This window comes from Mchenga conophoros, linkage group LG12, assembly GCF_057382185.1.
Source record: "Mchenga conophoros isolate Kocher_MC1m ecotype Shallow Benthic linkage group LG12, M_conophoros_male_GT1.1, whole genome shotgun sequence".
In the NCBI taxonomy this organism is placed as follows: domain Eukaryota; kingdom Metazoa; phylum Chordata; class Actinopteri; order Cichliformes; family Cichlidae; genus Mchenga; species Mchenga conophoros.
The window spans coordinates 274537-287361 of NC_140537.1; the positions used below are offsets into that span (position 1 = coordinate 274537).

At 39.1% G+C, this 12825-nt stretch overlaps 4 protein-coding genes across 4 annotated transcripts; all 4 read left to right on the forward strand.

The window, feature by feature from the left end:
* Positions 1-293: 293 nt before the first annotated feature.
* LOC146561812 (uncharacterized) lies at positions 294-1686 on the forward strand. Its single transcript, XM_085293053.1, has 2 exons — positions 294-1152; positions 1186-1686. Exons 1-2 carry the CDS (start codon positions 383-385, stop codon positions 1346-1348), a joined length of 933 nt encoding a protein of 310 aa, XP_085149179.1. The 5' UTR covers positions 294-382; the 3' UTR covers positions 1349-1686.
* A 1824-nt stretch (positions 1687-3510) lies between these two features.
* On the forward strand, positions 3511-4903 carry LOC146561813 (uncharacterized). The gene has a single exon (XM_085293054.1). It carries the CDS (start codon positions 3600-3602, stop codon positions 4563-4565), a length of 966 nt encoding a protein of 321 aa, XP_085149180.1. The 5' UTR covers positions 3511-3599; the 3' UTR covers positions 4566-4903.
* Positions 4904-6706: 1803 nt separating this feature from the next.
* Positions 6707-8796, forward strand: LOC146561814 (uncharacterized). Its single transcript, XM_085293055.1, has 2 exons — positions 6707-7565; positions 7599-8796. The coding sequence occupies exons 1-2, from the start codon at positions 6796-6798 to the stop codon at positions 7759-7761; spliced, it is 933 nt and encodes a 310-aa protein (XP_085149181.1). The 5' UTR covers positions 6707-6795; the 3' UTR covers positions 7762-8796.
* A 1125-nt stretch (positions 8797-9921) lies between these two features.
* On the forward strand, positions 9922-11969 carry LOC146561815 (uncharacterized). The gene is made up of 2 exons (XM_085293056.1): positions 9922-10780; positions 10814-11969. Exons 1-2 carry the CDS (start codon positions 10011-10013, stop codon positions 10974-10976), a joined length of 933 nt encoding a protein of 310 aa, XP_085149182.1. The 5' UTR covers positions 9922-10010; the 3' UTR covers positions 10977-11969.
* Positions 11970-12825: the final 856 nt, after the last annotated feature.

The following is a 12825-nucleotide window of genomic DNA, read 5'->3' on the forward strand; positions in this document are numbered from 1 at the left end:
GGGTTACTAAATACATTTACATGTCTTGGTGACTGCAGCTGGAACCTTGGCAAAAAGTGTATGTGTGTGTGTGGAATGCTAGCTACCAGCATTCATAATATAATAGTTACAATAGCAACAGTAACCAGGGGGGTGGGGCTTAAATGACAGAACAAAGACAGGCTACCATGATGTCACATGCCAGGCCACCATGATGTCACAAGCCAGGCCACCATGATGTCACATGCCAGGCCATAAAAATCTATAAATAGGGGTGCCTCGACACACAGTTGTAGAATTCCCTTGCAGGTGAATTTAAGCTAGCGATTGAATTGTGTTTTCAGATGAAAGCGCTTATAACCTTCTCCCAAAGTAGAGTACTCTTCCTCCACCCAAACCTAAAATGTATATTTCTAAATACAGGGAAGCAATTGTATTAGAAAATAAATATAAAAATGAACACAGGACCATGGTGCCAAGAACAGTTAAGGCCCCATCTCATCGCGAAATGTGCCCACAGAGGCCAGAAGGCGAAAAACCTGAACACACATTCAGGAAAAAACCAGAACACACAGGCATGAAGAAAGTCATGGCTCAACCTGCTTGTGTGGATACACGCAAAGGGGACAAGCAGCTCCTTGAGAAATCTGGACTTGTCCCCTTTTATTTACAGAAAAACGATTACAGAATCGTTCCAGGCTACCTGCGTAGAAGAAAGGCAGAGAAAGAAAAGGCTAAGCAGGACAATGATGCCTGGTTAACAAAACAACAGGAAACAGTTAAACCACTGGCCGAACAGGAGAAACAAAACATTCTCCAGGGCCTAAAGAGGAGGTTTAATGAGCTAAACTTTGAATATCAATCCCTCCCTTTTACTATCTCCCCTTCACAGCACAAAAAATACAATTACAAAATGTTTCTCGAAGAGGCAATGAGTCAAGTTGAAAAAGACATTGCCCTTTTTGAGGAACATAAATACATTTACGTAGGCAGGGAAGATGCATCTGACGAACAACAGTTACAGCGGACTCCACTGCCACCCATTAGACCGAAAAAGACAAAGTTGACACCCGCTCCTCAAGTCACACAACCAACGAAAAAGGAAACTTTCTCGACCGACAACCTACCACCTTTTCGTAGGATGTGTGTTCCACCTATATCCAGAAGTGGAAAGCAACCTATTCCCATGACTGAGAACCTTCACAGACAACCTATTCCCACCCAACTAGTTATAATTCCACGACCTAGTCCTGTCCCTCTGCCACCTATTTGTAAAAAAGCTGAATCTACACCCCGACCACCTGTAAGACCTCCAATGAAACGAGGTGTAACACCCATCCTTCCACCCATTTCCACCAAAAAGCTGTAGTGCTGTACCGTTAGAGTAGTTTTTTAACTACCTAACCCCCAACCGGTCTTGACAGAAGCCGCACCATCTGAGCCTGGTTCTGTCGAAGGTTTCTTCTTTTTAAGACAAAGGAGTTTTTCCTTCCCACCGTCGCCCAGTGCTTGCTCAGATGGGATCATTTGATTGTTGGGGTTTTCTTAAACATAAATTGGCCTATTGAAAAAATGTAGTGGTTCTTACTACATTTTATTTTCAATAGACCAATTTATGTTCAAAAAAAAAAAATTACAGCAGAAAAGAAAGCATGGGAGACATCTGATGCATTTCATTGCTTTTTAAAAAATAATTTATAATTTATCTGGAACAAATAAAAGAAAGTAAAAATAATCTTTTGTGGATTCTTTTTCTTCAATAAGTAGTAGAATAGGCAGTTCTTTATACATAAAGCGTAGTGTTTTGTTAAAAAATAAAGTGGCACAGCGGCACTGTGTTAAAGGCCTGTGTTTTTACCATCAGCGTGACAGCACCGTGCCGCCTTTGCAGTTTTAAGGCCCAGGGAAACAAGCCTGCCAGCGCTCTGTAGCGGCTGTGACCGCTGCCGATAAGGAAAGGCTGCTCTTCATAGAGGACTCAAGCTCGGGGAAACGTTTTCTGGTCGACTCTGGCTCCCAGAAGAGCCTCTGGAACTCTTGTGTCGTCTTTACAATGGTATATTATTTAATCTCAAAAAAAACAAAATAAAAAAAAATTGGAGATTTCCCGTATCACATAACATGTGCAGGTACACTGGTACAGCACATGTGAGCGAAATTCTTATGTGTGTGCAACAGAGGTGTGCAAAATACAATAACATAAGAACAAGCAAAATATACGAATGGGTAAATCTGAGAATTATAAGAATAAATATATGTACAAATATAAGAGTGTATGTTAGGGCTGTTCGATATAACGATATATATCAAATGACAATATAAAAATGTCTATCGTTTCCTATTACGCTATCGTTTGTTTCGTGATGTCGTAAAATAAACTGTTTACAGCAGTATTTTTCATCGTTTTGACGGTCACCTTAGTGGCTATATTAATTTCTTAAAGTTCTCTCTTTCTCTTATATTTAATATAACCACACTATGGGCGGGCAAGTGCCTGTTTTTACGTGTTTTCGTTAGCAACAATGACGGTAAAACCATCGCGTGGTTCCGCTGTACGCTTGTTTGTTTTCCACGTAAACCTTTCACAATAAAGCTCAAGATCCTGTTGAGACTTTTCAAAACAAACTGAATCACATGAGAGAGTATGCAGAGTTTACAGATGAGAAGCAAACAAAGAGCCGTCAGACTCAAACTATATGTATACACCTGCCCGCCTTCGTAAACAACTAAATGCTATGTTGCCCTATCATTTTTTGATTGGTCCACATGGTATATTTTTTCACCAATAGGAAAGGCTGGGGGAGTTGGGAGGGGGACTGAGTGCTTTCTAGTGTTTTTCCTTATAAAAACCGTTTCTTCCCGCAGTAAATATAAACAACGATAGTATTCAGGAAGAAAACCTGCATATATTATACTGAACATAAAGTTGTTTGCAAAACTTGTGCATAATTTTTACAAATGTACAACTTCTATTCGCATTTCAAGTTATGAAAACAATTCCTTAAACATGTTTGTGGCTTTTACAGTAAAAATGACAAGTATTTTCTACTCGGATTTTGAATTTTTTTTGTCTGAATTTAGATCTATTGTGCAAATATAGTATAAATGAAAAATTAACTCAAATTTCAGATATTTGAGGTTGTGCCAAAAAAAAAAAGAAGAAGATTTTTTTAAAGGTGAAATATAGAGGTAAAATCTAAAGTAGTCAAAAACGGCCAATTATACTCTGGACCCCAGAGGGTTACTAAATACATTTACATGTCTTGGTGACTGCAGCTGGAACCTTGGCAAAAAGTGTATGTGTGTGTGTGGAATGCTAGCTACCAGCATTCATAATATAATAGTTACAATAGCAACAGTAACCAGGGGGGTGGGGCTTAAATGACAGAACAAAGACAGGCTACCATGATGTCACATGCCAGGCCACCATGATGTCACAAGCCAGGCCACCATGATGTCACATGCCAGGCCATAAAAATCTATAAATAGGGGTGCCTCGACACACAGTTGTAGAATTCCCTTGCAGGTGAATTTAAGCTAGCGATTGAATTGTGTTTTCAGATGAAAGCGCTTATAACCTTCTCCCAAAGTAGAGTACTCTTCCTCCACCCAAACCTAAAATGTATATTTCTAAATACAGGGAAGCAATTGTATTAGAAAATAAATATAAAAATGAACACAGGACCATGGTGCCAAGAACAGTTAAGGCCCCATCTCATCGCGAAATGTGCCCACAGAGGCCAGAAGGCGAAAAACCTGAACACACATTCAGGAAAAAACCAGAACACACAGGCATGAAGAAAGTCATGGCTCAACCTGCTTGTGTGGATACACGCAAAGGGGACAAGCAGCTCCTTGAGAAATCTGGACTTGTCCCCTTTTATTTACAGAAAAACGATTACAGAATCGTTCCAGGCTACCTGCGTAGAAGAAAGGCAGAGAAAGAAAAGGCTAAGCAGGACAATGATGCCTGGTTAACAAAACAACAGGAAACAGTTAAACCACTGGCCGAACAGGAGAAACAAAACATTCTCCAGGGCCTAAAGAGGAGGTTTAATGAGCTAAACTTTGAATATCAATCCCTCCCTTTTACTATCTCCCCTTCACAGCACAAAAAATACAATTACAAAATGTTTCTCGAAGAGGCAATGAGTCAAGTTGAAAAAGACATTGCCCTTTTTGAGGAACATAAATACATTTACGTAGGCAGGGAAGATGCATCGGACGAACAACAGTTACAGCGGACTCCACTGCCACCCATTAGACCGAAAAAGACAAAGTTGACACCCGCTCCTCAAGTCACACAACCAACGAAAAAGGAAACTTTCTCGACCGACAACCTACCACCTTTTCGTAGGATGTGTGTTCCACCTATATCCAGAAGTGGAAAGCAACCTATTCCCATGACTGAGAACCTTCACAGACAACCTATTCCCACCCAACTAGTTATAATTCCACGACCTAGTCCTGTCCCTCTGCCACCTATTTGTAAAAAAGCTGAATCTACACCCCGACCACCTGTAAGACCTCCAATGAAACGAGGTGTAACACCCATCCTTCCACCCATTTCCACCAAAAAGCTGTAGTGCTGTACCGTTAGAGTAGTTTTTTAACTACCTAACCCCCAACCGGTCTTGACAGAAGCCGCACCATCTGAGCCTGGTTCTGTCGAAGGTTTCTTCTTTTTAAGACAAAGGAGTTTTTCCTTCCCACCGTCGCCCAGTGCTTGCTCAGATGAGATCATTTGATTGTTGGGGTTTTCTTAAACATAAATTGGCCTATTGAAAAAATGTAGTGGTTCTTACTACATTTTATTTTCAATAGACCAATTTATGTTCAAAAAAAAAAAATTACAGCAGAAAAGAAAGCATGGGAGACATCTGATGCATTTCATTGCTTTTTAAAAAATAATTTATAATTTATCTGGAACAAATAAAAGAAAGTAAAAATAATCTTTTGTGGATTCTTTTTCTTCAATAAGTAGTAGAATAGGCAGTTCTTTATACATAAAGCGTAGTGTTTTGTTAAAAAATAAAGTGGCACAGCGGCACTGTGTTAAAGGCCTGTGTTTTTACCATCAGCGTGACAGCACCGTGCCGCCTTTGCAGTTTTAAGGCCCAGGGAAACAAGCCTGCCAGCGCTCTGTAGCGGCTGTGACCGCTGCCGATAAGGAAAGGCTGCTCTTCATAGAGGACTCAAGCTCGGGGAAACGTTTTCTGGTCGACTCTGGCTCCCAGAAGAGCCTCTGGAACTCTTGTGTCGTCTTTACAATGGTATATTATTTAATCTCAAAAAAAACAAAATAAAAAAAAATTGGAGATTTCCCGTATCACATAACATGTGCAGGTACACTGGTACAGCACATGTGAGCGAAATTCTTATGTGTGTGCAACAGAGGTGTGCAAAATACAATAACATAAGAACAAGCAAAATATACGAATGGGTAAATCTGAGAATTATAAGAATAAATATATGTACAAATATAAGAGTGTATGTTAGGGCTGTTCGATATAACGATATATATCAAATGACAATATAAAAATGTCTATCGTTTCCTATTACGCTATCGTTTGTTTCGTGATGTCGTAAAATAAACTGTTTACAGCAGTATTTTTCATCGTTTTGACGGTCACCTTAGTGGCTATATTAATTTCTTAAAGTTCTCTCTTTCTCTTATATTTAATATAACCACACTATGGGCGGGCAAGTGCCTGTTTTTACGTGTTTTCGTTAGCAACAATGACGGTAAAACCATCGCGTGGTTCCGCTGTACGCTTGTTTGTTTTCCACGTAAACCTTTCACAATAAAGCTCAAGATCCTGTTGAGACTTTTCAAAACAAACTGAATCACATGAGAGAGTATGCAGAGTTTACAGATGAGAAGCAAACAAAGAGCCGTCAGACTCAAACTATATGTATACACCTGCCCGCCTTCGTAAACAACTAAATGCTATGTTGCCCTATCATTTTTTGATTGGTCCACATGGTATATTTTTTCACCAATAGGAAAGGCTGGGGGAGTTGGGAGGGGGACTGAGTGCTTTCTAGTGTTTTTCCTTATAAAAACCGTTTCTTCCCGCAGTAAATATAAACAACGATAGTATTCAGGAAGAAAACCTGCATATATTATACTGAACATAAAGTTGTTTGCAAAACTTGTGCATAATTTTTTACAAATGTACAACTTCTATTCGCATTTCAAGTTATGAAAACAATTCCTTAAACATGTTTGTGGCTTTTACAGTAAAAATGACAAGTATTTTCTACTCGGATTTTGAATTTTTTTTGTCTGAATTTAGATCTATTGTGCAAATATAGTATAAATGAAAAATTAACTCAAATTTCAGATATTTGAGGTTGTGCCAAAAAAAAAAAAGAAGAAGATTTTTTTAAAGGTGAAATATAGAGGTAAAATCTAAAGTAGTCAAAAACGGCCAATTATACTCTGGACCCCAGAGGGTTACTAAATACATTTACATGTCTTGGTGACTGCAGCTGGAACCTTGGCAAAAAGTGTATGTGTGTGTGTGGAATGCTAGCTACCAGCATTCATAATATAATAGTTACAATAGCAACAGTAACCAGGGGGGTGGGGCTTAAATGACAGAACAAAGACAGGCTACCATGATGTCACATGCCAGGCCACCATGATGTCACATGCCAGGCCATAAAAATCTATAAATAGGGGTGCCTCGACACACAGTTGTAGAATTCCCTTGCAGGTGAATTTAAGCTAGCGATTGAATTGTGTTTTCAGATGAAAGCGCTTATAACCTTCTCCCAAAGTAGAGTACTCTTCCTCCACCCAAACCTAAAATGTATATTTCTAAATACAGGGAAGCAATTGTATTAGAAAATAAATATAAAAATGAACACAGGACCATGGTGCCAAGAACAGTTAAGGCCCCATCTCATCGCGAAATGTGCCCACAGAGGCCAGAAGGCGAAAAACCTGAACACACATTCAGGAAAAAACCAGAACACACAGGCATGAAGAAAGTCATGGCTCAACCTGCTTGTGTGGATACACGCAAAGGGGACAAGCAGCTCCTTGAGAAATCTGGACTTGTCCCCTTTTATTTACAGAAAAACGATTACAGAATCGTTCCAGGCTACCTGCGTAGAAGAAAGGCAGAGAAAGAAAAGGCTAAGCAGGACAATGATGCCTGGTTAACAAAACAACAGGAAACAGTTAAACCACTGGCCGAACAGGAGAAACAAAACATTCTCCAGGGCCTAAAGAGGAGGTTTAATGAGCTAAACTTTGAATATCAATCCCTCCCTTTTACTATCTCCCCTTCACAGCACAAAAAATACAATTACAAAATGTTTCTCGAAGAGGCAATGAGTCAAGTTGAAAAAGACATTGCCCTTTTTGAGGAACATAAATACATTTACGTAGGCAGGGAAGATGCATCTGACGAACAACAGTTACAGCGGACTCCACTGCCACCCATTAGACCGAAAAAGACAAAGTTGACACCCGCTCCTCAAGTCACACAACCAACGAAAAAGGAAACTTTCTCGACCGACAACCTACCACCTTTTCGTAGGATGTGTGTTCCACCTATATCCAGAAGTGGAAAGCAACCTATTCCCATGACTGAGAACCTTCACAGACAACCTATTCCCACCCAACTAGTTATAATTCCACGACCTAGTCCTGTCCCTCTGCCACCTATTTGTAAAAAAGCTGAATCTACACCCCGACCACCTGTAAGACCTCCAATGAAACGAGGTGTAACACCCATCCTTCCACCCATTTCCACCAAAAAGCTGTAGTGCTGTACCGTTAGAGTAGTTTTTTAACTACCTAACCCCCAACCGGTCTTGACAGAAGCCGCACCATCTGAGCCTGGTTCTGTCGAAGGTTTCTTCTTTTTAAGACAAAGGAGTTTTTCCTTCCCACCGTCGCCCAGTGCTTGCTCAGATGAGATCATTTGATTGTTGGGGTTTTCTTAAACATAAATTGGCCTATTGAAAAAATGTAGTGGTTCTTACTACATTTTATTTTCAATAGACCAATTTATGTTCAAAAAAAAAAATTACAGCAGAAAAGAAAGCATGGGAGACATCTGATGCATTTCATTGCTTTTTAAAAAATAATTTATAATTTATCTGGAACAAATAAAAGAAAGTAAAAATAATCTTTTGTGGATTCTTTTTCTTCAATAAGTAGTAGAATAGGCAGTTCTTTATACATAAAGCGTAGTGTTTTGTTAAAAAATAAAGTGGCACAGCGGCACTGTGTTAAAGGCCTGTGTTTTTACCATCAGCGTGACAGCACCGTGCCGCCTTTGCAGTTTTAAGGCCCAGGGAAACAAGCCTGCCAGCGCTCTGTAGCGGCTGTGACCGCTGCCGATAAGGAAAGGCTGCTCTTCATAGAGGACTCAAGCTCGGGGAAACGTTTTCTGGTCGACTCTGGCTCCCAGAAGAGCCTCTGGAACTCTTGTGTCGTCTTTACAATGGTATATTATTTAATCTCAAAAAAAACAAAATAAAAAAAAATTGGAGATTTCCCGTATCACATAACATGTGCAGGTACACTGGTACAGCACATGTGAGCGAAATTCTTATGTGTGTGCAACAGAGGTGTGCAAAATACAATAACATAAGAACAAGCAAAATATACGAATGGGTAAATCTGAGAATTATAAGAATAAATATATGTACAAATATAAGAGTGTATGTTAGGGCTGTTCGATATAACGATATATATCAAATGACAATATAAAAATGTCTATCGTTTCCTATTACGCTATCGTTTGTTTCGTGATGTCGTAAAATAAACTGTTTACAGCAGTATTTTTCATCGTTTTGACGGTCACCTTAGTGGCTATATTAATTTCTTAAAGTTCTCTCTTTCTCTTATATTTAATATAACCACACTATGGGCGGGCAAGTGCCTGTTTTTACGTGTTTTCGTTAGCAACAATGACGGTAAAACCATCGCGTGGTTCCGCTGTACGCTTGTTTGTTTTCCACGTAAACCTTTCACAATAAAGCTCAAGATCCTGTTGAGACTTTTCAAAACAAACTGAATCACATGAGAGAGTATGCAGAGTTTACAGATGAGAAGCAAACAAAGAGCCGTCAGACTCAAACTATATGTATACACCTGCCCGCCTTCGTAAACAACTAAATGCTATGTTGCCCTATCATTTTTTGATTGGTCCACATGGTATATTTTTTCACCAATAGGAAAGGCTGGGGGAGTTGGGAGGGGGACTGAGTGCTTTCTAGTGTTTTTCCTTATAAAAACCGTTTCTTCCCGCAGTAAATATAAACAACGATAGTATTCAGGAAGAAAACCTGCATATATTATACTGAACATAAAGTTGTTTGCAAAACTTGTGCATAATTTTTACAAATGTACAACTTCTATTCGCATTTCAAGTTATGAAAACAATTCCTTAAACATGTTTGTGGCTTTTACAGTAAAAATGACAAGTATTTTCTACTCGGATTTTGAATTTTTTTTGTCTGAATTTAGATCTATTGTGCAAATATAGTATAAATGAAAAATTAACTCAAATTTCAGATATTTGAGGTTGTGCCAAAAAAAAAAGAAGAAGATTTTTTTAAAGGTGAAATATAGAGGTAAAATCTAAAGTAGTCAAAAACGGCCAATTATACTCTGGACCCCAGAGGGTTACTAAATACATTTACATGTCTTGGTGACTGCAGCTGGAACCTTGGCAAAAAGTGTATGTGTGTGTGTGGAATGCTAGCTACCAGCATTCATAATATAATAGTTACAATAGCAACAGTAACCAGGGGGGTGGGGCTTAAATGACAGAACAAAGACAGGCTACCATGATGTCACATGCCAGGCCACCATGATGTCACAAGCCAGGCCACCATGATGTCACATGCCAGGCCATAAAAATCTATAAATAGGGGTGCCTCGACACACAGTTGTAGAATTCCCTTGCAGGTGAATTTAAGCTAGCGATTGAATTGTGTTTTCAGATGAAAGCGCTTATAACCTTCTCCCAAAGTAGAGTACTCTTCCTCCACCCAAACCTAAAATGTATATTTCTAAATACAGGGAAGCAATTGTATTAGAAAATAAATATAAAAATGAACACAGGACCATGGTGCCAAGAACAGTTAAGGCCCCATCTCATCGCGAAATGTGCCCACAGAGGCCAGAAGGCGAAAAACCTGAACACACATTCAGGAAAAAACCAGAACACACAGGCATGAAGAAAGTCATGGCTCAACCTGCTTGTGTGGATACACGCAAAGGGGACAAGCAGCTCCTTGAGAAATCTGGACTTGTCCCCTTTTATTTACAGAAAAACGATTACAGAATCGTTCCAGGCTACCTGCGTAGAAGAAAGGCAGAGAAAGAAAAGGCTAAGCAGGACAATGATGCCTGGTTAACAAAACAACAGGAAACAGTTAAACCACTGGCCGAACAGGAGAAACAAAACATTCTCCAGGGCCTAAAGAGGAGGTTTAATGAGCTAAACTTTGAATATCAATCCCTCCCTTTTACTATCTCCCCTTCACAGCACAAAAAATACAATTACAAAATGTTTCTCGAAGAGGCAATGAGTCAAGTTGAAAAAGACATTGCCCTTTTTGAGGAACATAAATACATTTACGTAGGCAGGGAAGATGCATCTGACGAACAACAGTTACAGCGGACTCCACTGCCACCCATTAGACCGAAAAAGACAAAGTTGACACCCGCTCCTCAAGTCACACAACCAACGAAAAAGGAAACTTTCTCGACCGACAACCTACCACCTTTTCGTAGGATGTGTGTTCCACCTATATCCAGAAGTGGAAAGCAACCTATTCCCATGACTGAGAACCTTCACAGACAACCTATTCCCACCCAACTAGTTATAATTCCACGACCTAGTCCTGTCCCTCTGCCACCTATTTGTAAAAAAGCTGAATCTACACCCCGACCACCTGTAAGACCTCCAATGAAACGAGGTGTAACACCCATCCTTCCACCCATTTCCACCAAAAAGCTGTAGTGCTGTACCGTTAGAGTAGTTTTTTAACTACCTAACCCCCAACCGGTCTTGACAGAAGCCGCACCATCTGAGCCTGGTTCTGTCGAAGGTTTCTTCTTTTTAAGACAAAGGAGTTTTTCCTTCCCACCGTCGCCCAGTGCTTGCTCAGATGAGATCATTTGATTGTTGGGGTTTTCTTAAACATAAATTGGCCTATTGAAAAAATGTAGTGGTTCTTACTACATTTTATTTTCAATAGACCAATTTATGTTCAAAAAAAAAAATTACAGCAGAAAAGAAAGCATGGGAGACATCTGATGCATTTCATTGCTTTTTAAAAAATAATTTATAATTTATCTGGAACAAATAAAAGAAAGTAAAAATAATCTTTTGTGGATTCTTTTTCTTCAATAAGTAGTAGAATAGGCAGTTCTTTATACATAAAGCGTAGTGTTTTGTTAAAAAATAAAGTGGCACAGCGGCACTGTGTTAAAGGCCTGTGTTTTTACCATCAGCGTGACAGCACCGTGCCGCCTTTGCAGTTTTAAGGCCCAGGGAAACAAGCCTGCCAGCGCTCTGTAGCGGCTGTGACCGCTGCCGATAAGGAAAGGCTGCTCTTCATAGAGGACTCAAGCTCGGGGAAACGTTTTCTGGTCGACTCTGGCTCCCAGAAGAGCCTCTGGAACTCTTGTGTCGTCTTTACAATGGTATATTATTTAATCTCAAAAAAAACAAAATAAAAAAAAATTGGAGATTTCCCGTATCACATAACATGTGCAGGTACACTGGTACAGCACATGTGAGCGAAATTCTTATGTGTGTGCAACAGAGGTGTGCAAAATACAATAACATAAGAACAAGCAAAATATACGAATGGGTAAATCTGAGAATTATAAGAATAAATATATGTACAAATATAAGAGTGTATGTTAGGGCTGTTCGATATAACGATATATATCAAATGACAATATAAAAATGTCTATCGTTTCCTATTACGCTATCGTTTGTTTCGTGATGTCGTAAAATAAACTGTTTACAGCAGTATTTTTCATCGTTTTGACGGTCACCTTAGTGGCTATATTAATTTCTTAAAGTTCTCTCTTTCTCTTATATTTAATATAACCACACTATGGGCGGGCAAGTGCCTGTTTTTACGTGTTTTCGTTAGCAACAATGACGGTAAAACCATCGCGTGGTTCCGCTGTACGCTTGTTTGTTTTCCACGTAAACCTTTCACAATAAAGCTCAAGATCCTGTTGAGACTTTTCAAAACAAACTGAATCACATGAGAGAGTATGCAGAGTTTACAGATGAGAAGCAAACAAAGAGCCGTCAGACTCAAACTATATGTATACACCTGCCCGCCTTCGTAAACAACTAAATGCTATGTTGCCCTATCATTTTTTGATTGGTCCACATGGTATATTTTTTCACCAATAGGAAAGGCTGGGGGAGTTGGGAGGGGGACTGAGTGCTTTCTAGTGTTTTTCCTTATAAAAACCGTTTCTTCCCGCAGTAAATATAAACAACGATAGTATTCAGGAAGAAAACCTGCATATATTATACTGAACATAAAGTTGTTTGCAAAACTTGTGCATAATTTTTACAAATGTACAACTTCTATTCGCATTTCAAGTTATGAAAACAATTCCTTAAACATGTTTGTGGCTTTTACAGTAAAAATGACAAGTATTTTCTACTCGGATTTTGAATTTTTTTTGTCTGAATTTAGATCTATTGTGCAAATATAGTATAAATGAAAAATTAACTCAAATTTCAGATATTTGAGGTTGTGCCAAAAAAAAAAGAAGAAGATTTTTTTAAAGGTGAAATATAGAGGTAAAATCTAAAGTAGTCAAAAACGGCCAAT

Bases quoted from the DNA above. Each gene is read 5' to 3' on its own strand.
- LOC146561812 (XM_085293053.1), top strand. From the start codon at position 383: ATGTATATTTCTAAATACAGGGAAGCAATTGTATTAGAAAATAAATAT. The intron at 1,153-1,185 runs GCAACCTATTCC...GAACCTTCACAG, and splicing joins CCTATATCCAGAAGTGGAAA to ACAACCTATTCCCACCCAAC.
- LOC146561813 (XM_085293054.1), top strand. From the start codon at position 3,600: ATGTATATTTCTAAATACAGGGAAGCAATTGTATTAGAAAATAAATAT.
- LOC146561814 (XM_085293055.1), top strand. From the start codon at position 6,796: ATGTATATTTCTAAATACAGGGAAGCAATTGTATTAGAAAATAAATAT. The intron at 7,566-7,598 runs GCAACCTATTCC...GAACCTTCACAG, and splicing joins CCTATATCCAGAAGTGGAAA to ACAACCTATTCCCACCCAAC.
- LOC146561815 (XM_085293056.1), top strand. From the start codon at position 10,011: ATGTATATTTCTAAATACAGGGAAGCAATTGTATTAGAAAATAAATAT. The intron at 10,781-10,813 runs GCAACCTATTCC...GAACCTTCACAG, and splicing joins CCTATATCCAGAAGTGGAAA to ACAACCTATTCCCACCCAAC.